Raw genomic sequence first — 27762 nt, forward strand, 5'->3', positions numbered from 1 at the left:
CTGCAAACACATACTCTGATAACATGACCACAGATAACTGTTGGCAGAAGAATAGTGGTGTTTTATTGAATGCTCTGTATTCTTTAAAACCATCAACCATTATTCTCCATTATTCACCACAGGAAATGGGATGAATCTCATGCAATTCATTTGGAGAGGCAAATGTGATGTTAAAACATTTGACCTCAGTCTCGTACATTTAGTACTAGCGACCATTGGGTGTAGTAAGTATTCATCTGCACCCGCTGAGTTTCTCCAGCATTTTTGTGTACCTTCGATCTTCCAGCATCTGCAGTTCCTTCTTGAACACATTCATCTGCTAACGTTTTGTTTCAATTAAGTCAATGGAATAGAATATATGGGAACGAGGTGCAACATGCAGCCAACACTCCTGCACCCATTTAATGATGGTTACCAAAGATGAATTAATCCATCAAGATCCAATTTGATGAGGGATTGTTATTGTAAAATTCACAATCTTCAAGAACATTTCACAAATGATTCATTGATCCCAGGTTTGAAGTTGGTGGTGTTTACCATCCATTTCTTCTGCAAAGACAAATATGAATTTTCTTTTTAAACTTTGTACATCTTCCATCTTCTTGCCTCGGCTGTCATTTAAGTTTTGAATCATTCCTACTTTTCACTTTGTTATCCTCTGTCCCTTTATATATGGAATGAACTTTTTAAGAGTGTTGCCATGATGTTACCACCCAAGCTCACACACTTCCCACACCATTCCTGTCACCGCCCTTAGTTTCTGCAGCTGTGTATCCAAGATCTGCCTACTGAGATCATCCATTAAAGCGGGGGGGGGGGTCTACAAACGGTGACGAAGCCTCAGGCTGCATAACCTGAGAAGCCAACCTTCAAACACAACTGACAATAAGATATGCTGAAAAACTGTTTAAATCAGTTACTTAATAGGGTAAAAGGAATACATTAACTTCAATGATCCATAAGTACTTGGAATCAATTAAAAGGTAGAAATCAAGATTTTTTTTCTCCAGAAATCTTCCCAATCTATGTCAACAACTCCATTCAAATGAAACAAATAATACAACATATGTCAGCTATCTCTGGCAGAACGCTGAGGGGCCAAAGGTGAAATACTTTTGGTGCATCTTTTCATGCACCAAATCTGTTTTCCGAACTTCCCTCTTTAATTCATCGATGTATTTTTATACTACTGGAGGATTTCTGCAGCATTGGCACTCAGTGCATGTCATGAGTCTCCGTTTACGCTTTATTCTGTCCCATATTTCCTTGAAACCTGCGGAGTTTGAGGTTCCCTCTGTTCTTTCAATGGCAGTAATGCTGTTTTATTAAACACATTCACATAGTTTGAGGTAATCTGACCTGCAAAGGTTTACGCTCGTCTATTGAAGACCGATGTTTGGGATGGGGGGGGGGGGGGGGGGGGGGGGAGGGACAGAGGGGCATATCTCTGGGGTTTTTTTTCTCTCCTTTCCCTTTTTTTCTTCTTGCACTTCTTTGGTAATTCAGGGGTCTTTTCTTCCCTCTCTTTTGCATCTTTCTTCTCTTTCTTCATTCTTTCCTTTTTTCTCTTTTTTTCGATTTATGTATCAATTTATAAAATGATAAACATGAAGCTGTACGAAAATTGTATCACTCTCATGCTGATTGCTTTATTCTTGTACAATTGCTTCTAATAAAATAAACACGTATTTTAAAAAAATCTATGGAAGACATGACATCGGGAGGGACATAAGAGGCATTCACGGTATGTCATTGAGAGAAACATATCCTGTGTATTTTCATCTTGGTTCACAATGAGCAACATGGGATATTACCCCTGAGCACAAATACATTCCTGTAGTAGATTAAAAGCCAAGCTTCCCCGTTTTAGAAATGTCAACAATGCATTGTTTTAAATTTGAAAAAAAAATTTGGCTGACCATATAGTTAAGTAAGTGAAGGGGAGAACATACTATACTTCCCAGACCATGCATTCTTTGTGAAACACATTAACTATCAAAGTGGTTCTTTCAGCAGCTCAAAAAAAGACAAAATATTGCTCCCATCGTTCTACACTGTAGGGATGATATGGGGAGTTATCGAATTAGGTGGATATAGCAGACATCATTTCAAACGAGAATCAGTCTTCAGGAAAACCTGTTCTAATGTAAACAGCAAAGCAGTAATCAGATTTGAAATTGAAAGAACAGCAATATAAAGGGTACTGTCCACAGAGCACTGACCCACAGCAAGAGTCTGGCTGATCAGGAGATATGGACTGTAAAGGGACATGATTGCAAGATGTTCTGAATGCATCAGGCAAACACGAGGCTACGTTAATTGGCCTCCGTCAAACCAGGCATCAAACAACCAGTTTATGCTATTTTGCACCATTGCGACTGAGATCAAGGTAGCTTCCAGACCAGATTTATTTTATCACTTAGCACATCAAACATGGTCATAGGCATATTTGCTCTGCCCATCAATAATTGGGATATTTGTGTATCTGAAATGTCAGCCCTCACAGTCAACACTAATTTCAGGTATCTGGGTTCCTTGTCCTCTGAAGCTTTTCAACCATCTATGTGAATTATATTGTCTCAGCATGGGTGTTTGAACATCCAGTGGTGTTTTGCCCGTAACAGTTTGCTCCAATTATAAGTATGTAACTCAATGGAACAATTTGTCAGCTTCATATGGTTGAAGTAAACGATGTTATTGTGGCTACTGAAATTGTATTGAATCCCTGCTTTGTTCTTTAAGAATATAAAAACTACATTTTGGGGAGATTTGACAGGGAGGGTCACCAAGAAACATTATTTGCTTGTCGTGATAAATAAAGACCATTGTATCTACCAGCTTCAGTAGCTCCAGTGATTCAGTTCAGTCACAACAACATCAAGAGGCATTACCAATTGTAATATCCACCTAAACATATTGGGAATATGCGTGCATCACATATGATGGGAGAATCATAAATTCTTACACGATTTTGTAGCATTGTATCATGGCAGAATTTAAAATCCATACTACAGAGGCTATTTCTGCCTATTTGTTATCATGCTATCATGCTTCCGTTTAGAAATAAGAAGCCTTTGCAGCATGGAAAACTGACGGCATTGCCCCATGCCACAATTATAAATTATTAGTTTCGAAGAACCAAGAAGCATTCATTGATTACACCTTTAAAATTGGAATCTGATTGCCTTACGCAATCTGAATGTAAAGCTGATGTGCTTTCCCGCAACAATAATACAGGCAAATGCTGAACACTGCCTTTCTTTCAATGAATATTCACTACTTCACAAATGAGTGAACCTTTGGCTTCAGAATGTTATCTTCTTTAGTCCCTTATACATCTAACTATCGGGTGTTGGGAGTTCCTTAATTTCTTGCATCCTTTGAAGCTGCTAAATTCAGCCAACTTTTCCAGATGCACCGACCATTTTATTAAAGATTAGTTCTTTCTTATGTTCGCAGTAAATTATTTGTTAGCTCGTTTAACAGGCGTCCACAACCTATACATTCACACAATTTTAATTTTGTTTAGTTTAGAGATACAGCACGAAGGAAAACAGGCCCTTCGGCCCACCAAGACAGTGCTGACCAGCAATCCCTGCACATTGACACTATTCTACACACACTACACTAGGGACAATTTACACTTCTACCAGGCCAATTTACCTACAAACCTGTATGTCTTTGGAGTGTGGGAGGAAACCGAAGATCTCGGAGAAAACCCACGTGATCACGGGGAGAACGGACAGACAGCTCCTGTGGTCAAGATCGAAACCAGGTCTTCGGCACTACAAGGCAGCGACTCTACCGCTGCGCTACCTACGCCCATTCTTCACTGACATTTGGCACTTTTGGGACTGCACTAAATAATTTCATAAAGGAAAGCACATCGCCTAAATTATCAATGCAAACAATCAGCACACATTGAGCATTCATCTCAGCACCGCAGAGGATTATCAGTTTGACAGTGATGTTTATCTTAAACCATGGGAAATTTAAGAAGCTCAGAGAAGCTGCTTCTTCAGGAATCTACCTATTTTAAAAAAATGTTTCAAAGCAATACACAGGTACAGCAAACTCATACACCAGGTGACACAGTGGCACAGAGGAAGAGTTGTGGCCTTGCAACTCCAGAAACCCGGGTTCAATCCTGACCATGGGTGCTGTTTGTACAGAGTTTGCACATTCTATCAGGTAGAATGTGGCTTTTCTCAGGGTACTCTGGCTTCCTCCCACATTCCAAAGACGTGCAGGTTTGTAGATTAATTGGCTACTGTAAATTGTCCCTAATCTGTAGTATAGAACGTGTTTATGTGATCATTGGTTGCGCGGTTTAGGCTTGTTTCCACGTTGCATTTCTCAACCAAACTACACTAAACTGCACTATAATCGTCTAGCAGGGTAAAAAACGGATACTTCCATATTCTTGGTTCACCACGTCTGAAGAACGGTTTCGGCCCGAAACTTTGCCTATTTCCTTCAGCATTTTTCTCCAGCATTTTTGTGTACCTTCACCACAAAATGAATTCCCAACCTTGATTAGGTTATCACAAAAAATTAGAGAACATGCAAAAATGAAGGAATAAACCAGACATCATTTGACCAAACCTGTGCATCACATTATATTCAAGTCCCAGTAAAATACTTTCTTTAATGATGTTCAATGGTTTAGTATTCATCTAATAAAAACATTTACAATGTCCAGCTGCAGAAAGAACGGACAATTTAAAAGGCAGCTTGAAAACCCATCAACAAGCTTACAAAATACAACTGGATTTTTCGTTTGTGTATGTCCAACACTTTTTATTCAATTTGTTCAATAGAAAAAAATAACATTTTAATGTTCCTGATGAATTCATACCTGTAAGGTATAAAGTCGAACACATTCACATACAAAATTCACTAATCATTAGAAACAATTCATCATGGAAATTTACAACACGTGGCTATTCTGCCCATCGTGCCTGAGCTGACTCTAAGAAAGGGTACAGATGCTTCATTACACAATTTGCCTGCAATTCACAAGTACCTGCCCGACTCATTTTTAAAGTTATTTATGCGATTGTCTTCAACTTCTTCAGTTAAAACCGTTTTCGGGCATCCTTAATTTCATCCCATTTCCCATACATCTGAAATATATACTTGGTTTCCATGCGCAAATGCACACGAGATTGACTTGCATTTTCTACAACAAATTGTATTCTCAGCTCTGTGGACAGAACACTTCCCCATTTCATCCGTCTCAGCAAGAAACTCAATTTTGAGCAAGTTCAATCCCATTTGTCTATTACTCTTAATCATGAAACTCCCGAGCTGTACAGTAAATTACTTCTGAGCACAACATGAGCCATGTGAGCTCATGGTAATGAAGTGGCAAAAGATATAGTTGGAGCATTAATTATATTAAATCATGAAAGAGTGAAGATAAATTACAAAGATAGAAAGGGTCTCTTGAGAATTTTGGAATCTATATCCATCTGGTCACAAAAACCTTAAGTTTAACAAAAATATCTAATTAGATCCGCATGTAATTAGTAATGAAGTAAGCAAAAACAATTTGCTTCCCGATCCCTGCAAACAGAGCAATTGGGTTGACTGAAGCAATGAAAAGTAGAAGAACCATGTCAGATGGGAAAGATGAGAAGGGTAAATGAGGAACTCGGAATCAACATAATTGTTATGGCAACAATAGCAATAGATCTTAGATCAAACCAACTAATTAAATGGTGTTCCTGAGTTACAAGCACCTGACTGGTGGATTCGAGCAAACTCCCATAATGTTACAAAATACACAAGTCTGACATAAGTATACATGTACGTTCCTACAAACAGCAGAACACGTTTCCTCTCTCTATCCACTTTCAGTAACTGTTCTTTCTTATCGGTCTTGTGTGCTTTTGCTGCCATTCATTACAATACTGGGGAGGTTCGGTCATCGTTTTGAGTGATGTTTGTGTATGTTTTGACTTGCAGACAAAATCAACTTATGTATGTCTGCAAAAATGGAATGTGTTCATTGCCCAGGGACAGCCTGTACACATCAGAAGGAATGCTAAACTCGTATCAGCCAGCACTTCATTTACTAAGGCACAAGGGAAATATGGAAGGCAAGAAGGTAGTGATGTGTCGATTATTAAAGACACAGGTAAACCAAACAGATACCAAATCCCTTCCTTTGAAAGAGGCAGCCAAAGAAGCAAATTTTCAGTGTTTGAGATATTCAAAGAATGGAAGAAAAGAAAAAGAATGCTATTCTGCTAAGATATCTCGGGATTGAAAAACAAGGAGGATTGGTTGACCAAATATACAGTGCCCCCCCATAATGTTTGGGACAAAGACCCATCATTTATTTATTTGCCTCTGTACTCCACAATTTGAGATTTGAAATCGAAAAAAGCATGTGGTTAATGTGCACATTGTCAGATTTTAATAAAGGCCATTTAATAAATTCCTAGAACAAATATTTGTTACTGCGAGAAAAAAAACAGACTTTATTTTTCCCTCTGGGGGAATGATGAGCAGCTAAATTTCTACCTAACTTCAGCAATCTGAATTAATTTTCACACGTAACTGGAAAAGGGCTAACCGCTCCATGACCGAGCTAAACTCATGCAAGAACATTATTTGCGGGTGATACTCAGCTCTGTACAGTTGGTTCCTGTGTATAGTGGGAACCCTGTACAGCTAACGGCCAATACCCTTTAAATTAATTTAGCCTCACAGTTCAAAGGCAGACACCTTAAAGTAATAAAAAAATTCACGGTGCCATTCGTACATTCAAACATTCTACTGACTGAAGTATTATCACTGCTGTTATGGAAATAAACCACAATAAGCAATTTACACATGGCAGATGCATTGCAACCATGAAATAAACCAACAGATTTAATGCTGTTGACTGAAAATGTAAGCCATTTTGCCAACTCCTGTGATGGGAACTTCAACCATCCAGGGATATACTAGTTCCTTGATAAACCACCAGGGGCGCCGCACGATTCGTAGCCCCGCCACCAGTCTGGCTGTTCTTTTGTCTTTTTTTAAAATGTTTTAGTGTGTGTTAAAAGTTTGTGTAAATGTTCTCCGGTTTGTTTAAATGGGGGTCGGGGGAAACTTTTTTTTCAGTTTCTTACCTTGCCAGTGATGCGATTATTTTCCGCATCGCATCTCCAGTCGCTCTGCGGCCTACCATCGATGGAGCTGGAGGCCTCCTCGGACTGACCTTGAGCCCCACCGCGGGCGTGGACTAAATATCGGAGTCGATCCCTTGCCTGGGATCGCTCCAACCACAGCCTGCGGACTTTACCATCACGAGCAAGCAGTCTTAGGAGAGGCCTAGTCGGGAAGCTCCAACGTCGCGGAATGTTCGACCAGTCCCGACCCAGGATCCGATCGCCAGTGCAGGGGAGCTCACATCCCTCGATGCAGGAGCTGATCGCCCCGACTCGGCGGGCCCAAACGCCGCCGGCTACGGGAGTCAAGATCGTCCCGTCAACAAAGGGCTCGAGGACCCCGACCTCGGGAGAGCTAAGGGAAGAGATTTAAACTTTTTTTCACCTTCCATCACAGTGAGGAATGTGGAGGAGTCACTGTGGTGGATGCTTATGTTAAAATGTATTTTGTGTGTTCCGTTGCTTTTTATTTGTATGACTGACTTGACAAATGAAATTCCTCGTGTGTTGCAAAACATAGTTGGCTAATAAAGTATTATTGTGATTGATTGTGATTGATTCTGCACAATAGCCTAGATTATGTGTTTAAATCTCTAGATTGAAATTTAAACTTTAAATCATGGTGTCTGTGAGGCAAGGGGAGCACTTAATTTGTTGTCTAATTCCATGACTGAATAATCGCGAGGCATGGAGGACTATTCCGCAATAATTACAAGATTGATTCCAGGAGCGAGTGGGTTAGCTTATGATGAGGGTTTGACAGGGTTTAAGTGGCCTACTCGCTGGATTTTAGAAGGTTGAGGGGGGACCTCATTGAAACTGACAGAACAATGAAAGGCATGGATAGAGTGGATGTGGAAAGGATGTTTCCACTGGTGGGAGAGTCTAGGACTCAGTCATAGCCTCAGAATTAAAGGGCACTCTTTTAGAAAGGAGGTGAGGAGGAACTTTAGTCAACGGGTTATTAATCTGTGGAACTCATTGCCACAGAGGGCTGTGCAGGCCAAGTCAGAGAATGTTTTTAAGGCAGAGATACACATTTTTGATTAGAATGGGTGTTATGAGGAGAAGGCAGGGAAATGGGATTAGGAGGCAGAGATCAGCCATGATCGTGTGGAGGAGTAGACTCAATCAGCCAAATAGCCTAATTCTACTCCTATAACTTGTGAACTTGTGTAATCCACTCATTCACAAAACAACCATCTTCTGTCAGTCAGCAGTCTGGATGGGTCAATTCAAATTAGCTCTTTGATTCAAAATTTAGGATTCTAAATTTAAAAATAATGATGCTTAATGAAAAAAGTGATCCAAATTTCCTAAAATGCCAATATTTTGCTGCTCTTGTAAGCATAAAAATAGAACAGTTACACATAATTTATATGAATTAAGGCAAAAGATTAGCAATGTTGTTTCTCACTCCTTGGATATGGGCATCAGCTCCGGAGCAATGCTTAAATCATTGCACTGTTTAAAAATAAACTCATGGGCATTTTTACACATATTCCCATTTCCAAACAAATGCAGTCAGAAATTACCTACTACACCATGGAATATTAATGGTTAAATATATTATAATACTAAAGTAGTTTTAAATATATATTCATCTAGGCTGTTGTAACTGCAAAAGATCCAGTACTAATTTCCGTTCTGTAAGGGACAAAATACAAAATATATATTCATCTTCTCTACATCCACACGTTCCCTTCTACATTATGGGTTTCAGTGTACTTTATTTCATCTTTACATCAAAAAGATCTAATTTATAACAAAAAAAATTAATTCCCTTGGAATACAGAGATAAATGGAAGTGCGCGTGCCTTGCACAGAAGAAAAGTAAGGCTGCTCCTTTGGGAAATTGTCTACTTTCAGTGCTAGGCATTCAAAGCTTGCTCAAAAGTGTTCATTTAGAATACAGATATCAAAAGATGATGCAAGTATTGAACAGATAATCATGAAACTTACCAGATGTTCTAATGCTAATTTGATGTTTCCAGGATTCCTGCAAAAGAACAAAAATATTTCCTAAATATCAGCAGCTCAAGACAGCCAAAGCTCATGCCAATATCCAAGTTAGCACGAGTTGACCTTAAATTCAACCCATTGAACAAGGCAGTCAACAAAATACTAATAATAGGGATTAATGACATTATTATAAGAAAATCATATCCATATTTTGCTATAAGACTTGAAATTAAAATTGTAAGTTTTAAAAGTATTCCCATCAAATGATAAGGCAATTTGGGATTTAAATGCAAATATCATGCATTAAGTGTTATACCATTTGATAACTTACATAAAACATATATTCTAAAGGGTTTGAAACCATGATTTAGATATCAAAATGCATACATAGGTCAAACAGTGCAAGCAGGCCCTCTGGCCCACAATATCTGTGCCAAACATGATGCCAAGACCATTGTCTTATCTGTCAACTATTCCCTGCCAATCCATGTGCCTATCAAAAAGTCTCTTGAATGCCACTGCAGCCACATGTTCCAGAGACTCTCCACCCTCGATTTAAAAATGAAACTTGCCCTGCACATCTCCTTTAAACTTTGCCCTTCTCCACTTAAAGCTATATAGAGAACCTATTTCTCTTCATTGAGCGTTCAAAAATCAGAGGGTGCAAATTCGAAGCAATTAGTGGATGACTAGGAAAAAATTTGCTTTGGGGAAAAGCTATTTCAACAAGGTGCATGAATCTGGAAGCCATGGCTTTAAAGGATGTTAGAGCAGAAACACTCATCACATTTAAAAAGTACTTGCAAGCTAACCTAAAGAATCACACACTGAAGGGTTGTGGACTAAATTACAAAGGAGGGATTAGACTGGGTGGCCCTTTTTTGATTGGCATAAAAGTGCCTTCACAATATCTGATCACAAGTAGAAGGAAAACCAATCAAATTCAAGCATGTATCCAAAATTTAATAATTTGCTGAATTTTGGAAGACAAACTGATTTCATGAACTCCAAAATAACTATATTAAAGTTAAGAAAGTTAAGTTAAAGGTCAGTATCAATGGTCATTGTACATTATTTAATGTAATTTATTCCCCATTTCAGTATGGATATAACTGCACCTGTAAATAGTTTTGTTCCAAACAGCAAGATTCCTTTTTACTCTCTTTATAGCTTTTCTTAATTTTTAAAACATCTTCTCTTCTTATTCTAAATTCTATGTATTTATTCTATGTGCCCCCAATCCCCAATTATAAAAATATAATTATTGCTACCTTTTACAACCATCATTTGGAAGGGAAACCCACAAGCTTCTCAGCTTGTTTGTTATCGGATGAGCACTGGCTCAGCTGTCGCAATTTCTCAGGTTTGTGGGTTCTCGTCCCAAACATCTCAGTACGTAACATGACGATATTTGAATGCAAGATTGAGGTGAATGATTAGGGGACCCCTTATGCCAACTTGGGATACAGAAGATCCCACAATAATATTTAAAGGCCAGATGAATTACTGTGCCCTGGTAACCACTCGATGTCAATGCCCAATGTTAACAATCTGTCATTTCTTCATTCCCATGCAAGCAACTTGGTTGTATGCAACATTTCTCCTGTATTCCAATATTGTAACAACAACTCTGTCTTGGAAGCACTTCATTGGTTCTAAGTTGATTTGGGGATGTTGTGATGTAAATGTGAGATATTTTTGCTTCACTGTTAAAGGCTTTTCCAATCAGTTACAATTCATTGGCCAGCATTGGCAAGTTCTCCTCCACACAACTAACACCAGCCATTCAGACTATATGTGTAGAAAGATGTTTATTACACCAATATCAGGGATACATTTTGCCTCAATAAAATGGTTAAGAGAAGAAAATCTTAAGATGAATTAAGACCAAATCGGCCAAATGTTGACTTTCAAAAGTTATACTTCAGTACTGGATATTTTATGAATTTTATAAAGACATAAAAGTACTGGGGTAAGTCAGTGAGTCAGGCAACATCTCCAGAGAACATGGATTAATGACGTTTCAGGTCAGAACCCTTCTTTAGACCCGATCCAAAAGATCACCTATCCGTGTTCTCTGGAGATGCTGCCTGACCCGCTGAAATACTCCAGTACTTTTTGTTCATTTTTGTAAGGCAGCATCCTAGTTGGAAGCAGTTCCTTGCTTTCACTCTTTTGGGAATTACTATAACTATGTCAAATATTACCCATGGTGTGCAAGAAAGCAGTAGAACCTGGAAAAGAGTTAATGGGAATATGGAGAGAATACAATTATAAAATTAATTAACATAGGATTAATGCAAAAAAAAAAGAAGAAAAAAAAAAGGTTATTGATGATCATTGTGATTGTCCAAATCTGTATGGTGACAGGGATCAGAGGAGAAAACTGAGATGGATAATCTCTTTGGCTGAGCTGCCAAGTTTAGTCAGAGCATTTCAGTATTCTAGTACCTGAAAATCAGTATTTTGCTGAGGAAATCAGTATTTTTTGTGGTGCCATTTTGCTGAAAATTTTTTTTTGTTTTTTTATGTGGGGTTATACCCATGTAAGAGTACAAGAATGCATAACTTTGCTACCAATTGACATGTCTTCTACACACCTTACTTGACAGTGCATTCATTGCTATCTCTTTGTATACTGCTGCTTCCTGCTTTTAGCACCATTTGATGATGTGGAAGCCATTCTTTGCATTTTTAATCCCTATTAAAAATATAATTTCTAACCTTGTTGCGTCATCATTCCCTCGATCCTCGCTTCTCAGCTTGTTCGCATCCACCATGCACACGTCAGTGTCGCAATTTCGCATGCGTTTGTGGGTTCCCGTCCCAAACATCTCCGATCTAAGATGACGATATTTGAAGCAAGTCATGGGATCATTTTTCGTGCCATCTTAATGTGCTTGCGGATACAGAAAATCCACATCGACAATTAAAGGCAGATGACTGAATGATACTGGTAACCCTCAATGAAAATGCCCAATGTTTCCGATCAATTTCTTCATTTTAGGGTAAGCAACTTTCCAGAGAACATGCTACTATTTTAACATTGCAATAACATTAATGGGCGGGAAGCGCTTTTAAAACTAAAATGACCTGGCAGGATGTTGTGATGTAAATGTGTGCATTTTTGCTTCACTGTTAAAGGCTTTTCCAATCAGTTACAATTCATTGGCCAGCATTGGCAAGTTCTCCATACAACTAACACCAGCCATTCAGATATATGTGTAGAAAATGTTTATTACACCAATATCAGGGATCTGGTTACCTGCGTAATGGGCACAGAAGAAAAGCTTAAGATGAATTAAGACCAAACCGGCCAAATCTGTATTTTTTCAAAAGTTTTACTTTGCACTGGATATTTTTTGTTTTTAAAAGACATAAAAGTACTGGGCCATTTTAGCAGCAGGAGTCGAGTAAATCGTTTCAGGTCAGAACCCCCTTCAGACCCGATACATTACTCTCAAATCACAGACCTTATTCTATGGAGGTGCTGCCTGAAAAACTGAAATGTCCAGTACCTTTTCTTCATTTTTGTAGGCAATCCCAGTTGGAAGCAGTTCCTCAACACTCTTTTTCCTGAAATACTATAATCCCAAATATTACCCTGGAATTTGAAGGAATTTCCTGTTAATTTTCAAATATTCCTGAGAATACAATTATAAAAATTTTTTGCGGGCACACGTTAACAACACAAAGAAAAAGGCAAAACAGATCTATGTAACTACACCTTAGCTGCCTGATTCTGTTACTCACTTGTAGAGTGTTATGCAAAGCACTTTCGTTGCCTCCAACAGCTTTCATTATCTTTGTTTTTTCAACCTGCTCTCATGTGTCTCAGTCTCTGCTCTCTCTCCCTCCCACTCTCCCTCCCTCCCCCTTTCGCACCCTCCATCTTTGTCTCTCCCTCCCTCGCTCCCTCTCTCTCTCTAGTTGACTTGGCCACTCACGAATTGACTATTTCTTAGCTTTGAAAAAATTATTTGTTGCTTTAGCATTATGTTTGAGATCATTGCCTTGCTGTAGAATATAACGCCGGCCAATGAGTTTTGAGTCATTAGTATGAACATGAGTAGATAGGATGTGTCTATACACTTCAGAATTCATTATGCTACCACCATCAGCAGTTGTATCATCAATGAAGGGAGCCAGTACCTTCAGCAGCCATACATGCCCAGGCCATAACACCCAACACCACCATGTTTCACCGATGAGGTGGTATGCTTTGGATCTTGGGCAGTTCCTTCTCTCCACTACACTTTGCTCTTGCCATCATTCTGATATAAGTTAATCTTCGTCTCATTGGTCCACAAGACCATTTTGCAGAACTGTGGTTGCTCTTTTAAGTACTTCTTGGCAAACTGTAACCTGGCCATCCTGTTTTTGTGGCTAACCAGTGGTTTGCATCTTGCAGTGTAGCCTCTGTATTTCTGTTCATTAAGTCTTCTGCTGACTGCTCATTGACAAATCCAGACCTTACTCCTGAAGAGTGGTTCTGATCTGTCAGACAGGTGTTTGGGGATGTTTCTTTATTATATAGAGAATTATTGTCATCAGCTATGGAAGTCTTCCTTGGCCTGCCAGTCCCTTTGCAATTAGTAAGCTCACCAGTGCTCTCTTTCTTCTTAATTTAAATATTTTTATTTGAATTTTGAATTTAACAGCAATTTGCATACATATAATGATAACAGGCAGTGATAGTCAGGACATAATTGTACAACAGTATTTAAACGACACTCAAAACCCTTACCCTTACCCACCCTCGCCACCCGGGGACAAACAACACTCACATACGTACACATCCACACAAATACGATAAGATAAACAAAATGAAAGAAAAGAAAAAGTGTGGGGAGGGAGGAGGGGTTGAAGGGATAGCAGCTGCAATAAGACAGAACAGTGATAGAGGGCACTCAGTCCTCTTCTGAGTCCGGAAACAAGTTAAGAGAGTTAACAAGTTCCAGGAAAGGGTTCCATGTATCTAGGAATGTCTTGGTAGAGCCTTTGAGAGAGAACCTAAGTTTTTCAAACTTTAAGTTGTAGAGCACCTCCTTGATCCAGCGGGCGTGTGTCGGGGGACAGGTAAGCCTCCAGTTAAGCAAAATCAGTCTCCGGGCTAACAAGGTTGTAAAAGCCAGGACCCGCTTCAACGCAACAGAGAGGCCTGCTTTCTTCTTAATGATTTTCCAAACAGTTGATTTTGGTTAGCCTAAGGTTTGGCTGATGTCTCTAACATTTTTATTCTTGTTTCTCAATCTCCTAATGGCTTCTTTGACTTTCATTGGCACCACTTTGGTCCTCATGCTGATTGACAGCAATTAAAGTTTCCAAAGGTGATGGAAAGACTGGGGGGAAGACTAGGTGCTGAGAGCTTTCTTATATCTGCATTAAGGAGGCAATTAAACACTCCGGAGCAAGTACAAACACCGATGAAGCGAAGGGTCCCAAACATTATGGCGCTCTGAAATGGGGGGGGGGGGGGGGGGGGGGGGGGGGGGGCTATGTACAAACACACAAACACTACTGTAATTTCTACATGGTGTAACTAAAATGTATAAAAATGGCCTTTAATAAAATCTGACAATGTGCACTTTAACCACATGTGATTTTTTCTATTACGAATCTCAAATTGTGGAGTACAGAGGCAAATAAATAAATGATGGGTCCAGCTCAGTCGATGTTGGTGCTTTCAATCCAGTTTTGATTTTCACGGGTTCTGGAGTTAATACTGGGAACGCCAAGAACCAGTGGGACAACACATGTCCAGGAATTGTGAAAGAAGAGTTTGGCACATAGTATATTAACAGAGTTCTACTCCATAGTCTGACATTGACCTCAATAGTTATGTCCCCCTACTGCTGCTGAAATGGGCCTGCTCCATAGATAGTGGGCATGTGTTTTACTCCCCATTATCTCCCAAGACCCCTAGTGGAGTGTCTAAAGAGCTGGGTGTTCACTTTCACTGTCATTAAACCAAAGCTTCCGACGAGATACCAAGCTGAAGATACCCAGCTGGAAATGTTTTGCATCGCCTGATTCAACCACAATGCACCTTTCTATCGTGTGTTTCTGTCCAGTTTTAAGCAGTGCAAGCCAGCCTGATCTTGTGCAAACCACTAACAAAGTTGGGTTCCAGTGTGAAGTGCTCAACAACGACTGCTACCAAGATGATGAAATGATGGGTGTAAGAAAGTACCATAAATTTCATGAGCCTTCAGAATCAGATTGAATTGGTGCAGATTAATCATACATTAATCCGTGTAGATTCTCCAGTGCTGCACCCTTTACAAAACACCTCCACCCCATCTTCCATGCCCATCTTTTAAATATACAAAACAGAATCAAAGAAAATGAATAATGGAATATTTGTTGAATGAGCTAGATCTTTTATAACTGTTCATCCCTACATCATCATATATTGAACGTACTGCACAGATGTTAAGTGTTTCTTAAATCCAGCTGTTTTCCCTGCATGTACAAATTAGTTGTCTCAGTCATTCCCACCCTAAACGTGACATAGCCTAACACCGAACAGTTTACATGTGTTAATAACTGGTAAAGTGCCACATATACATTACCCTGGATAAAAAACCTTAAAAAAGACTAACGCAAGACACAATGACTAAAAATATTAAAACTCAAAGGAGTTCTCTGTTTAACACTATTAACACACGTCCTTCATGCATTTTTACGGTGCAAATCAAAAATAACTTGCGATAAACAAGTATTTCTGCAACACACGACTCCAAAGAGAAATTAGCACTGCTTATTTTAGATTTATTACTGCAGAGACAATACAGTGCAAACGGCCTAATGAACAGCAATTATCAGGAAACCGTTTACATCGCATTTGAAGACTGTTCACAAGCCTCCAGTTAATGGCATATGAAGACAATCCTATCAGTGGTCTGTCTCCAGTACTGTCCCTGTCATGATTCCATCAATATTTGTACAGCTTCTGCCCCTGTGCTGAAAGCAGACCTAATTCAATTATGGGTCTCAAAACTGATAAAATGGTCCTAAAGTGGAAAATGGGAAGAGATTATTGGCAAATGAATAAAGATTTATATCGAACAAGTGCACAGGAGTACAACAGTCCTTTTTTTTTATCATCTTCTGCCTTTGGTCTGCTGGGAACCTTGAGTTTCTCTCTCTCTCATACAGCACATCGATTTCTGAATTAGACTGCAATATTAAATAATTAATATACTTGCCATGATTGATGTTTTGCATTAGTTGAATATTAGGTTATCAATCAAAATCCACTTGGTTTAATGTAATAATATTGAAAAAGTGTCAGGGACTGTTCATCCAATTTGTAGTTGAAGCAGCCCAGATAGTCATATTGGTGTAACACAAACCTCTGAAGCAGGAAATGTACTGGTTTAACATTCATAAGTCAGAGATTAGGAAACTTATGGAAACACAGCTCTGGCCACCCTAAATAAAGCTCACGGCACTTGCCAAATTCAATCATGAAAGGTCTGTGCAGAAATAAACCATTACCCACAATTGCCTTTCATCAGGTCCACATTTAAAAAATCTGGTCATCTAAAAACACAAACAGATATTATTTAACAGTGAATCAGAATCCTATCGAGATTATGTTCTGCATGCTCATCCACTTCGGGTATCACGCTCTTGCTGCAGAAGGGTGCAGAACTTTTATTTACCGACAGAAAACAAATGTTCACATTTTAATGAATGTGACTGCCAGTGGACGTCTAAACTGATGGTGAGTTAAGCCATCTGCTTCCTGAGTTTTATTTTACAGTCTGGAAAGATGAAAGAACATTAGCCTGGTCAACCTCTTAACAATAAACAATAAAATAAAGAGTAAAAAAGAGAGAGGAAAACCACGATTCCTTTACCAAACATGAACTTTTATTTCTACCGTACTTAATTAAACGAAAGAGGAAGAACAAGTGTTAAAAAGGTCTGCATTTAATGCATTGCTTTTGCTGCAGTCAATATTGGCAAATTGGAAATGTCTAGCATATCATTCATGTCAAGGGAACTGTGTGGCTCCAACCCAAGTCTCTTAGTCCCACGTCGACATCATTATCGACTAATTCTGAAGGCTACTGTTATGTTCATAGTTACTAAATTTCTCTGGAACAGCATCCTTTAATCTGTAGCTTGAATTCCAGGTAGCATGCAATTAATTAAAGCCAGAACACCAGTTGAATTTTCATTCATGGTCAAATTTCAAATAATTGCATTTGATTTTTTTTTTTCACTGTTCTGTCTTTTCCTGCCACAGCTGAGGCAAACGCCCATCGTCAGGAACCACAAATTTAAAATGCAAAGCCAGTCATTTGCTTCCCACCTAACAGGGTGGCCCATTAGCACACTGCTCATCAGAGATGCATTATGGTGTGATAGCTTCAATCCCGGACATCTAATTAAAAAAAAAAAATCTTTGTAAAAATGTGATGTTGGTGCATGGGAGCGTCTGCCAGTGATGACAGAAAATCACAGGCAACTTAAAGCCTCATCAACCCAATGATTAAAGTGGAAAATGGGAAGAGATTATTGGCAAATGAATAAAGATTTATATCGAACAAGTGCACAGGAGTACAACAGTCCTTTTTTTTTTATCATCTTCTGCCTTTGGTCTGCTGGGAACCTTGAGTTTCTCTCTCTCTCATACAGCACATCGATTTCTGAATTAGACTGCAATATTAAATAATTAATATACTTGCCATGATTGATGTTTTGCATTAGTTGAATATTAGGTTATCAATCAAAATCCACTTGGTTTAATGTAATAATATTGAAAAAGTGTCAGGGACTGTTCATCCAATTTGTAGTTGAAGCAGCCCAGATAGTCATATTGGTGTAACACAAACCTCTGAAGCAGGAAATGTACTGGTTTAACATTCATAAGTCAGAGATTAGGAAACTTATGGAAACACAGCTCTGGCCACCCTAAATAAAGCTCACGGCACTTGCCAAATTCAATCATGAAAGGTCTGTGCAGAAATAAACCATTATCCACAATTGCCTTTCATCAGGTCCACATTTAAAAAATCTGGTCATCTAAAAACACAAACAGATATTATTTAACAGTGAATCAGAATCCTATCGAGATTATGTTCTGCATGCTCATCTACTTCGGGTATCACGCTCTTGCTGCAGAAGGGTGCAGAACTTTTATTTACCGACAGAAAACAAATGTTCACATTTTAATGAATGTGACTGCCAGTGGACGTCTAAACTGATGGTGAGTTAAGCCATCTGCTTCCTGAGTTTTATTTTACAGTCTGGAAAGATGAAAGAACATTAGCCTGGTCAACCTCTTAACAATAAACAATAAAATAAAGAGTAAAAAAGAGAGAGGAAAACCACGATTCCTTTACCAAACATGAACTTTTATTTCTACCGTACTTAATTAAACGAAAGAGGAAGAACAAGTGTTAAAAAGGTCTGCATTTAATGCATTGCTTTTGCTGCAGTCAATATTGGCAAATTGGAAATGTCTAGCATATCATTCATGTCAAGGGAACTGTGTGGCTCCAACCCAAGTCTCTTAGTCCCACGTCGACATCATTATCGACTAATTCTGAAGGCTACTGTTATGTTCATAGTTACTAAATTTCTCTGGAACAGCATCCTTTAATCTGTAGCTTGAATTCCAGGTAGCATGCAATTAATTAAAGCCAGAACACCAGTTGAATTTTCATTCATGGTCAAATTTCAAATAATTGCATTTGATTTTTTTTTTTCACTGTTCTGTCTTTTCCTGCCACAGCTGAGGCAAACGCCCATCGTCAGGAACCACAAATTTAAAATGCAAAGCCAGTCATTTGCTTCCCACCTAACAGGGTGGCCCATTAGCACACTGCTCATCAGAGATGCATTATGGTGTGATAGCTTCAATCCCGGACATCTAATTAAAAAAAAAAAATCTTTGTAAAAATGTGATGTTGGTGCATGGGAGCGTCTGCCAGTGATGACAGAAAATCACAGGCAACTTAAAGCCTCATCAACCAACGAGAGGAACATTTAATGTACTGTAATGTGTCACACAAAAAAATAAAATGCACTCTGTTGAAAAAAATGTATTCTTTTGAGAAATGTCTGCAATCAAAATCAACAATTAAAGGAAGCACTGGTTTCATTGTATTTCATCCCCATTTGATGTTACGCTGTACACAAACCACCAGCAAGGGAAGCAGGCGCACATTTTAATTCTGCTTCTTTTCCCCAAAACAAAATTTCTTTAGTAAAGAAAGACAACAGCATGAAACCTAAGCATCATTTTAGTGTGAGTAAATACCCCCCATCAATACAATCACAATACAAGGTACACGACCATTTAGCTCTGTATCATCAATATTCTCAAGGGGAAGGGTACTTAAAAATTCCCTCAATATCCCAATATCAGAGGAAGGGAAAGGTAATGATCCAAAATTTCTGTTACTGGTAATTAACTTACAATCTGTTCTGTAAGTAATCTGTGGACCTGATCAGACTTAAGCTTCATCGACATGAGAAAATACCAATCACTATGTCTTTATTCAAACATACAGATTGTCAAACTGATACATAGAGTCACAGAGTCACATAGAAAACAGACCCTTCAGCCCACCTTGTCCATGCCATCCAAGTTGGCATTCTGGAAAAGTCCCATTTGCCTGCATTTGTCCCTTAGCTTGCTAAAACCTTCCTATGCACAGAGCTGTCCAAAAGCCTTTAAAAAATCATAATCCTATCCACATCCATAACTTCATCTTGCACCTCATTCCAGATACGGGCTATCCTCTGAGTGAAAACATTGTCCCTGAGATTCCTTTCAAAACTCTCCCCTCACCTTTAGCCCCTGCCCTCTTAAAGTTTTAGAATCCTCTACTTTGGGGAAAAAAACTGAGCGCACTCATTTTATCCAGGCCCCTCATGACCTTGTACACTTCAATAAGGTCACCCCTCAGCCTCCTAGGTTCCAAAAAATAAAGTTCCAGCCTGTTCAACCTCTGCCTAGAACTCAAATTTCCAAGCCTAGGCAGCATCCTGGAGAATCTCTTCTGCACCCTGGGGTGACTTAGTACGGGAGACAAGTGTTTGGAGAATGGACATGAAACATTTCAGGCTGGGACCTTACTTCAGACTAAAGTCAGGACCTGAGACATTGCCTGTCCATTCCCTCCCTCGGTGCTGCCCACCCCATTGAGTTCCTCCAGCACTTTGATATAATTCAACATCCACTTTTCATTTCTACAAATTCTATGCATTTTCTTTATTCACATGGCACATGTATCTTACATGATGCCAATCCCAGACAAAAGTCTAACAACCTCAATAGCTAAAGTCCAATCACTGTTCATCTATTACATGTTTGGGATGACAACAACTAGCTTCCACTAATTCAAATTTTGAAGACAACTGATATCTAAATTACCAACTTGATGCACATTTGCTCTTTGCGTAATAAACCTGATTACATTAGGTATGCACTTCATAAGATTGTTATTCAGGTCCAATCCTAGTTTCTTTTCCTGTTAATTCCTGCAACTCTCTTACAGAACTCTTAAGCCCCTGTCCCACTTATGTTATGTTGAGCCACCACGATGGTCCCGCGAAGGTCGCGAGCGATTTCATGCATACGCACAGCCGTCTGGAACGCGTGACGTCATTTGAAGATGGACACAAAATGCAGGAGTAACTCAGCGGGACCGACGGCATCTCTGGAGAAAAACAATGGGTGATGTTTCGGGTCGAGACTCTTCTTCAGTCTGAAAGAAGGGTCTTGACCCGAAACGTCACCCATTGCTTCTCTCCAGAGATACTGCCGGTCCCGCTGAGTTACTCCAGCATTTTGTGTCTATCTTCAATTTTCTTGGCCCCGCTCTGGGAGTAGAAGTGGGGGCGGATTTGGACCGCAACGGCCGTGAGCCCCAGGCCGAGTTCGGCGATCGTTTGCCTGCTTCTGCTGCTGTTGGAGGTGAGACGTTGCGTCATGCCAGGGTCTTGGGCCTGTCCCACTTTGGCCGTCAGTTACGCGACAGGCCGTTGGCGCGCAAAGATTTTGTTTGCTGCAAAAATTTCGGAGCCCCGCGCGATGTCGCGCACAACTATACAACCGCGCTTCTCAGTGGAACCGGCCCCGGGCGGCCACAAGATGCCCGTGCGCCTCAACGCAACCAAAAGGTCGCGTAATTTGCATGCCAAGGACACGTAAGTGGGACAGGCCCTTTACTGATCTATGAGTTGAACATTTCATTTTTAACATCTCGATTAAAACAGTATAATGCCTTTATCCTTTGAGGAATACGCCAGCTCATGGTTTACATTGCAGTCACAGTATTGACATAGCAATTAGTGAATTCATGATGGTTTGCATGCTGGATCTGTAAAAACAAATCCTACTCCGTAAAAGCTAAGCAGATGATTAAAAAAATAATATTGACAAAAGAGATAATGCAAAAGACCATCATTAAGTGAGCGAAAAATAAAATTATTTTCTGGAAATCTATTTTTAAATCAACTGTTGTGACTCTGTTCACAAATGTGGTTTAATTGCCAAATAATGCAAATAATTCTGAGGATTCCAATTTCAGTAACTGAGAGAATCAGGAAGCAGAGAGCTGCTAGATGAATTGCTCCTTGTCTACTGAAATAATAAATCAATCAAATGCAACATAATTTTAACCACATAATGCTGCTACAAGATTTCAAATTGACCAAGAAAGCAACTAATCATTTCCTTTAGCTTACATGGACATTGAAATTTTTACAATCTAATTAATCTAAAATCAATTTATTATTTCAATTTTAATTAAAATGTATATGCCACATTTCCACATTAAAGCACAATTCGTCAATTTGTGCTTTAATTGGAATGTCGTTTTTACATTCACAAAGGAAATGTTTGTTATATTAGGAAATTCCAATTGGTTGACAAATTTAAATAAAACACATTTCTTTGTAATTATTTATTTACCAGCAAGATTCTCGTAATATGTAACTGATCAGAACAAAAATAACGTAAAAACATATCATACACTAAACAATTCTTAATAATTACACACTGATAACGAGTCAATTGAAAGTGAAAAGCAGAATGACTGTATCTGAACAACCACAGAATAAAAGGTAGATAAAAATGCTGGAGAAACTCAGCGGGTGAGACACCATCTATGGAGTGAAGGAATAGGTGACGTTTCAAGTCGAGACCCTTCTTCAGACTGATGTGCTTTTTACATGAACATAACTTCCAATGCTTCTTTCGTGATTTACTTTGTCCCTGCTGCATTGCTTTTAACCCTCAATTTTGCACACTCATTCATTTCCTCTTTAACATCACCTATGATATCTGCCAACATTGGATCAATGGGGTCCAACCTTTTGATTATCTGCCCAGCAGCAGAAGTACTGTACTGTATACCAGTTTGCATATTTTTTGATATACCAATCATATGTGGACTCAAACATCTCCATTGATTATACTGCAAGTATTGATAAATTAAGAATGCATTTTGACAATCCTTTTGAAACAATTACTAAGAAATTTTAATTAATATTCACCAAGGAGACGGATATTGAATTATGTGAGGTAAGGGAAACTAGTAGAGTAGCTATGGATACTATAAGGTTCAAAGTAAAAGAAGAAGTACTGACACTTTTGAAAAATATAAAAGTGGATAAGTCTCCAGGTCCTGACAGGATATTCCCTAGGACATTGAGGGAAGTTAGTGTAGAAATAGCCGGGGCTATGACAGAAATATTTCAAATGTCATTAGAAACGGGAATAGTCCCCGAGGATTGGCGTACTGCGCATGGTGTTCCATTGTTTAAAAAGGGTTCTAAGAGTAAACCTAGCAATTATAGACCTGTTAGTTTGACTTCAGTGGTGGGCAAATTAATGGAAAAGATACTTAGAGATAATATATATAAGCATCTAGATAAACAGAGTCTGATTTGGAACAGTCAACATGGATTTGTGCCTGGAAGGTCATGTTTGACTAATCTTCTTGAATTTTTTGAAGAGGTTACTAGGGAAATTGACGAGGGTAAAGCAGTGGATGTTGTCTATATGGACTTTAGTAAGGCCTTTGACAAGGTTCCTCATGGAAGGTTGGTTAAGAAGGTTCAACTGTTGGGTATAAATGCAGGAATAGCAAGATGGATTCAACAGTGGCTGAATGGGAGAAGCCAGAGGGTAATGGTGGATGGCTGTTTATCGGGTTGGAGGCAGGTGACTAGTGGGGGTGCCTCAGGGATCTGTGTTGGGTCCTTTGTTGTTTGTCATGTACATCAATGATCTGGATGAAGGTGTGGTAAATTGGATTAGTAAGTATGCAGATGATACCAAGATAGGGGGTGTTGTGGATAATGAAGAGGATTTCCAAAGTCTACAGAGTGATTTAGGCCATTTGGAAAAATGGGCTGAAAGATGGCAGATGGAGTTTAATGCTGATAAATGTGAGGTGCTACACCTTGGCAGGACAAATCAAAATAGGACGTACATGGTAAATGGTAGGGAATTGAAGAATACAGTTGAACAGAGGGATCTGGGTATAACCGTGCATAGTTCCTTGAAGGTGGAATCTCATATAGATAGGGTGGTAAAGAAAGCTTTTGGTATGCTAGCCTTTATAAATCAGAGCATTGAGTATAGAAGCTGGGATGTAATGTTAAAATTGTACAAGGCATTGGTGAGACCAAATCTGGAGTATGGTGTACAATTTTGGTCGCCAATTATAGGAAGGATGTCAACAAAATAGAGAGAGTACAGAGGAGATTTACTAGAATGTTGCCTGGGTTTCAACAACTAAGTTACAGAGATAGGTTGAATAAGTTAGGTCTTTATTCTCTGGAGCGCAGAAGGTTAAGGGGTGACCTGATAGAGGTCTTTAAAATGATGAGAGGGATAGACAGAGTTGATGTGGACAAGCTTTTCCCTTTGAGAACAGGGAAGATTCAAACAAGAGGACATGACTTCAGAATTAAGGGACAGAGGTTTAGGGGTAATATGAGGGGGAACTTCTTTACTCAGAGAGTGGTAGCGGTGTGGAATGAGCTTCCAGTGGAAGTGGTGGAGGCAGGTTCATTGGTATCATTTAAAAATAAATTGGATAGGCATATGGATGAGAAGGGAATGGAGGGTTATGGTATGAGTGCAGGCAGGTGGGACTAAGGGGGAAAAGAAATTGTTCGGCACGGGCTTGTAGGGCCGAGATGGCCTGTTTCCGTGCTGTAATTGTTATATGGTTATATGGTAATAACACAATATGGTGATTATAAACCTGCACACCATCCTATGAACTTCTTGGAAGGTCATGAACCAAAATTCAGTGGAATCCTATTCTAATTATTTAATGAAATTTGTCCCTGAAGGAGGTCAAAATGGAAAGCATTCCAATAATGTTTTATTTTTATTTGGGGTTGCTTCTGAGCCAAATCGCATACAATTTTCCGATAAACTAAGTCACGTGCATGAAGGGCTTACCTAAATTGACCGAGGGCTACTCTCGACAGACATAACTATGGTGCTCCATAATTGTGTTTCTCTGCCAAGATTTCCAGCAAGTTAATAAAGGGGAGGTCATTTAAGACTGAGGTGAGAAAAAAACCTTTTCGCCCAGAGAGTTATGAATTTATGGAATTCCCTGCCACAGAGGGCAGTGGAGGCCAAGTCACTGGATGGATTTAAGAGAGAGTTAGATAGAGCTCTAGGGGCTAGTGGAGTCAAGGGATATGGCGAGAAGGCAGGCACGGGTTATTAATAGGGGACGATCAGCCATGATCACAATGAATGGCGGTGTTGGCTCGAAGGGCCAAATGGCCTCCTTCTGCACCTATTTTCTATGTTTCTAAGTGGTTCTATCTTTACCCTAAAAAACCTTCTCTCTAAAAGCAGATCTGTCCATGTGTATATCCAAGGGAGAAAATCAATGGGCATCCCTGCCAAATTCTTCTCAAAACACTGCTAGTATTTAATAAGCTGATAAGACCCATGATAACAAACCAGACCATCCGCTTAAATAGTTGCGACACCAGGAATTGCAGATGATGTTCACAATAAAAGACAACAATTCTGGAGTAACTCAGCAAGTCAGGAAGCGTCTCTGGAGAACATGAATTGGTGATGTTTCGGGTCAGGACCCTTCTGCAGACTGAATAATTTTTTTGCTGAAATAGTTGGTTCAGACTGCGGTGAATTTCTCCAAAGTAGAATAATTTATTTCAAGCTGTTTTGCACAATATGAAGGCTTATCAGTGTAATAAAGCAATCACACAGCATTCGGTCATAGACTCTTCCAATGACGGCAGAGACCAAATTGGAAGCAAGAAAGTGTGGGATGACTATGGTGTCTGAAGAAGGGTCTAAACCCGAAACATCACCCATTCCTTCTCTCTAGAGACACTGCCTGTCCCGCAGAGTTACTCCAACTTTTTGTGTCTATCTTCAGAGAATCCATAATTGTGTTTCTCTAGGATATCAGCAATTGATGGCATTATGAAATTTCTACTCAGAGTACCATGGAAATCACTCTCATACATTGACAGGATTATGAGCAGAAGCAAGACTAGACACATTTAGGCATGTTCTTCTTTTCATAAGAGGGTGGCTGATACTATGACAAAGGGACACTTATTTTCCAGATCGCCATATAGAGTCATAGAGACATACAACATGGCCAAACGTGCCCACGCTGACAAACATGACCCATCTATAATTGTCCCTCCTGCCTGTATTTGGACCACATCTTTATAAACCTATCCTATCCATGTACCAGTCCAATTTTTTTTAAGCAATGTGATAGTACCTGCCTCAACTACCTCCTCTGGGGCAGCCCATTTCATCCACCCATCACTCTTTGTGTAAAAACGTTGTTCCTCAGGCTCCAATTAAATCCCCCCCCCCCTTTACCTTAAACCTATGTCCTTCAGTCATTGATTCCCCTACTCTGGGAAAAATACATTGTGCATTTGTCCGATCTATTCCTCTCATGATTTTGTACAGCTCTATAAGATCACCCCTCATCCTCCTGCACTTCAACCTCTCCCAACAGCTCATGTCCTCGAGTCCTGACAACATACTCATCAAACATCACTCCCTATTTATAAATCTGCATTTCTCATTTCCTCTGAGAGGAAAGGTGTTCAACCCTGTATACTTAATTTATATCCTCCTCATAAGGAAACCCTATCTACTTCTCTCATGATCTTATACACTTTTGACTCTCTTAATACTCGAATATCAATTTCAGTCTTGAATATAGTCTAATACTAACTCAGATTCGCCAGCAAGAGATCCAGTCTCCTGGCACCTCCTTGTCAAACCCTTGCAGGATCTTACATGTCTCAATGATGTTATGTCTTACTGTTCTAAACACCAGTGATCATAGGCCAACCTGAAACCGTCTCCATTCATTAGACAATTCCCTCATCACAAGAACTGGCCTTGTGAATCTTTGATCCCACGACAAATAAGTTATCTTTTTCGACATGGAGATCAAAATTGCACACATTTCCACAAATGAGGTTTCAGTAAATACCCGAGCAAACTCTGTATAATTTCCTAACTCAAACACGGTACTCCAAAATCAAATGCAATAAAGATGACATTGATTTGCCTTTTTGATTGTTTGGCACTCAGATCATACATGTTGAATTTCTGCATCTCAGGAATCTTCACACCAAATTTTACTAGTTTCCCACAATCTAAAATATGATTTTTTTTTCCCATTCTTCTCACAGAACTACACAGCTTCATATTTTCTCACAGTGAAACATAGAAGAGTACCATTTATTTTAAAATACAAATTTGCTTTTATTAGCACCAAGGTTGTACTTCAATATTTCATAAATTTGGACATTACAAGATATGGTAAAGAACTTCAATATCCTAAAAATAATATATAGTAACCCAACATAATGTCTGGATGTCCCCACAATATAATGAAGAATAATTATAGGAACTGTAACAAAATATAATATTGTTTTGAGGTGCAAATGGTGGCACAAACCAGAAAGCAGACTTTAGTAATATATAAAATATTGGTGAAACTCAAAGCAAATTCAACGCCCTTAAATCATTTTTTTGTGCCGGACAATAACGTGCACAACTCTAAAATCGTTTAAAATCATATTTTCTGCCTATTTCAGCTACCGGTAGGTATCACAATGAATTAGTGACCATTACCTTTGCCAAAGTTTTCTTGCATTACTAATATTCTCTCATTCTAGTCAAAAAACAGGGCATACACATTTACACAAGAAAACATTTAAAAGTAAAGTTGTGATGGGGGCCTCTTGTAATCAGTGCTGCTGTTATTAGTGTGTTACTTCCACATGCAAGAAACTGGGCACTAAGTGGGGCAAATGACCCGATTTACAATTAAAACAAAAAATGCTGGAATAACACATCTCCGAGAAGAGAAACAACATTATTGTTTCAGGCTGAAGGTATTTTGTGACAACTAGGAAGGAGCACAAAAGGTTATTAAGCTGCATCATTTCTGTTTGGAATCCATCTGGAATAGATGCTGTCTGTATGTTCTCCCTGTGACAGTGTGGGTTTTTTTCCAGATGCTCCAGTTTCCTCCCACACTTCAAAGATGGACAGGGTTGTAGGTTAATTGACTTCGGTAAAAACTTGTCCTCAGTGTGTAGTACAGGAAGATGACTG

At 39.2% G+C, this 27762-nt stretch overlaps 1 protein-coding gene across 1 annotated transcript in view; it reads right to left on the minus strand.

Moving 5' to 3' along the window:
* The window catches only part of rsrc1 (arginine/serine-rich coiled-coil 1), a 272809-nt gene that overhangs the window by 163885 nt on the left and 81162 nt on the right, over positions 1 to 27762 (minus strand). Inside the window, exon 9 of the mRNA XM_055645333.1 lies at positions 9129 to 9165. Coding sequence (XP_055501308.1) covers positions 9129 to 9165 — 37 coding nt within the window. The remainder of the gene's footprint in view (positions 1 to 9128; positions 9166 to 27762) is intronic.

Source organism: Leucoraja erinacea, chromosome 14 (genome assembly GCF_028641065.1).
Source record: "Leucoraja erinacea ecotype New England chromosome 14, Leri_hhj_1, whole genome shotgun sequence".
Lineage (NCBI taxonomy): Eukaryota > Metazoa > Chordata > Chondrichthyes > Rajiformes > Rajidae > Leucoraja > Leucoraja erinaceus.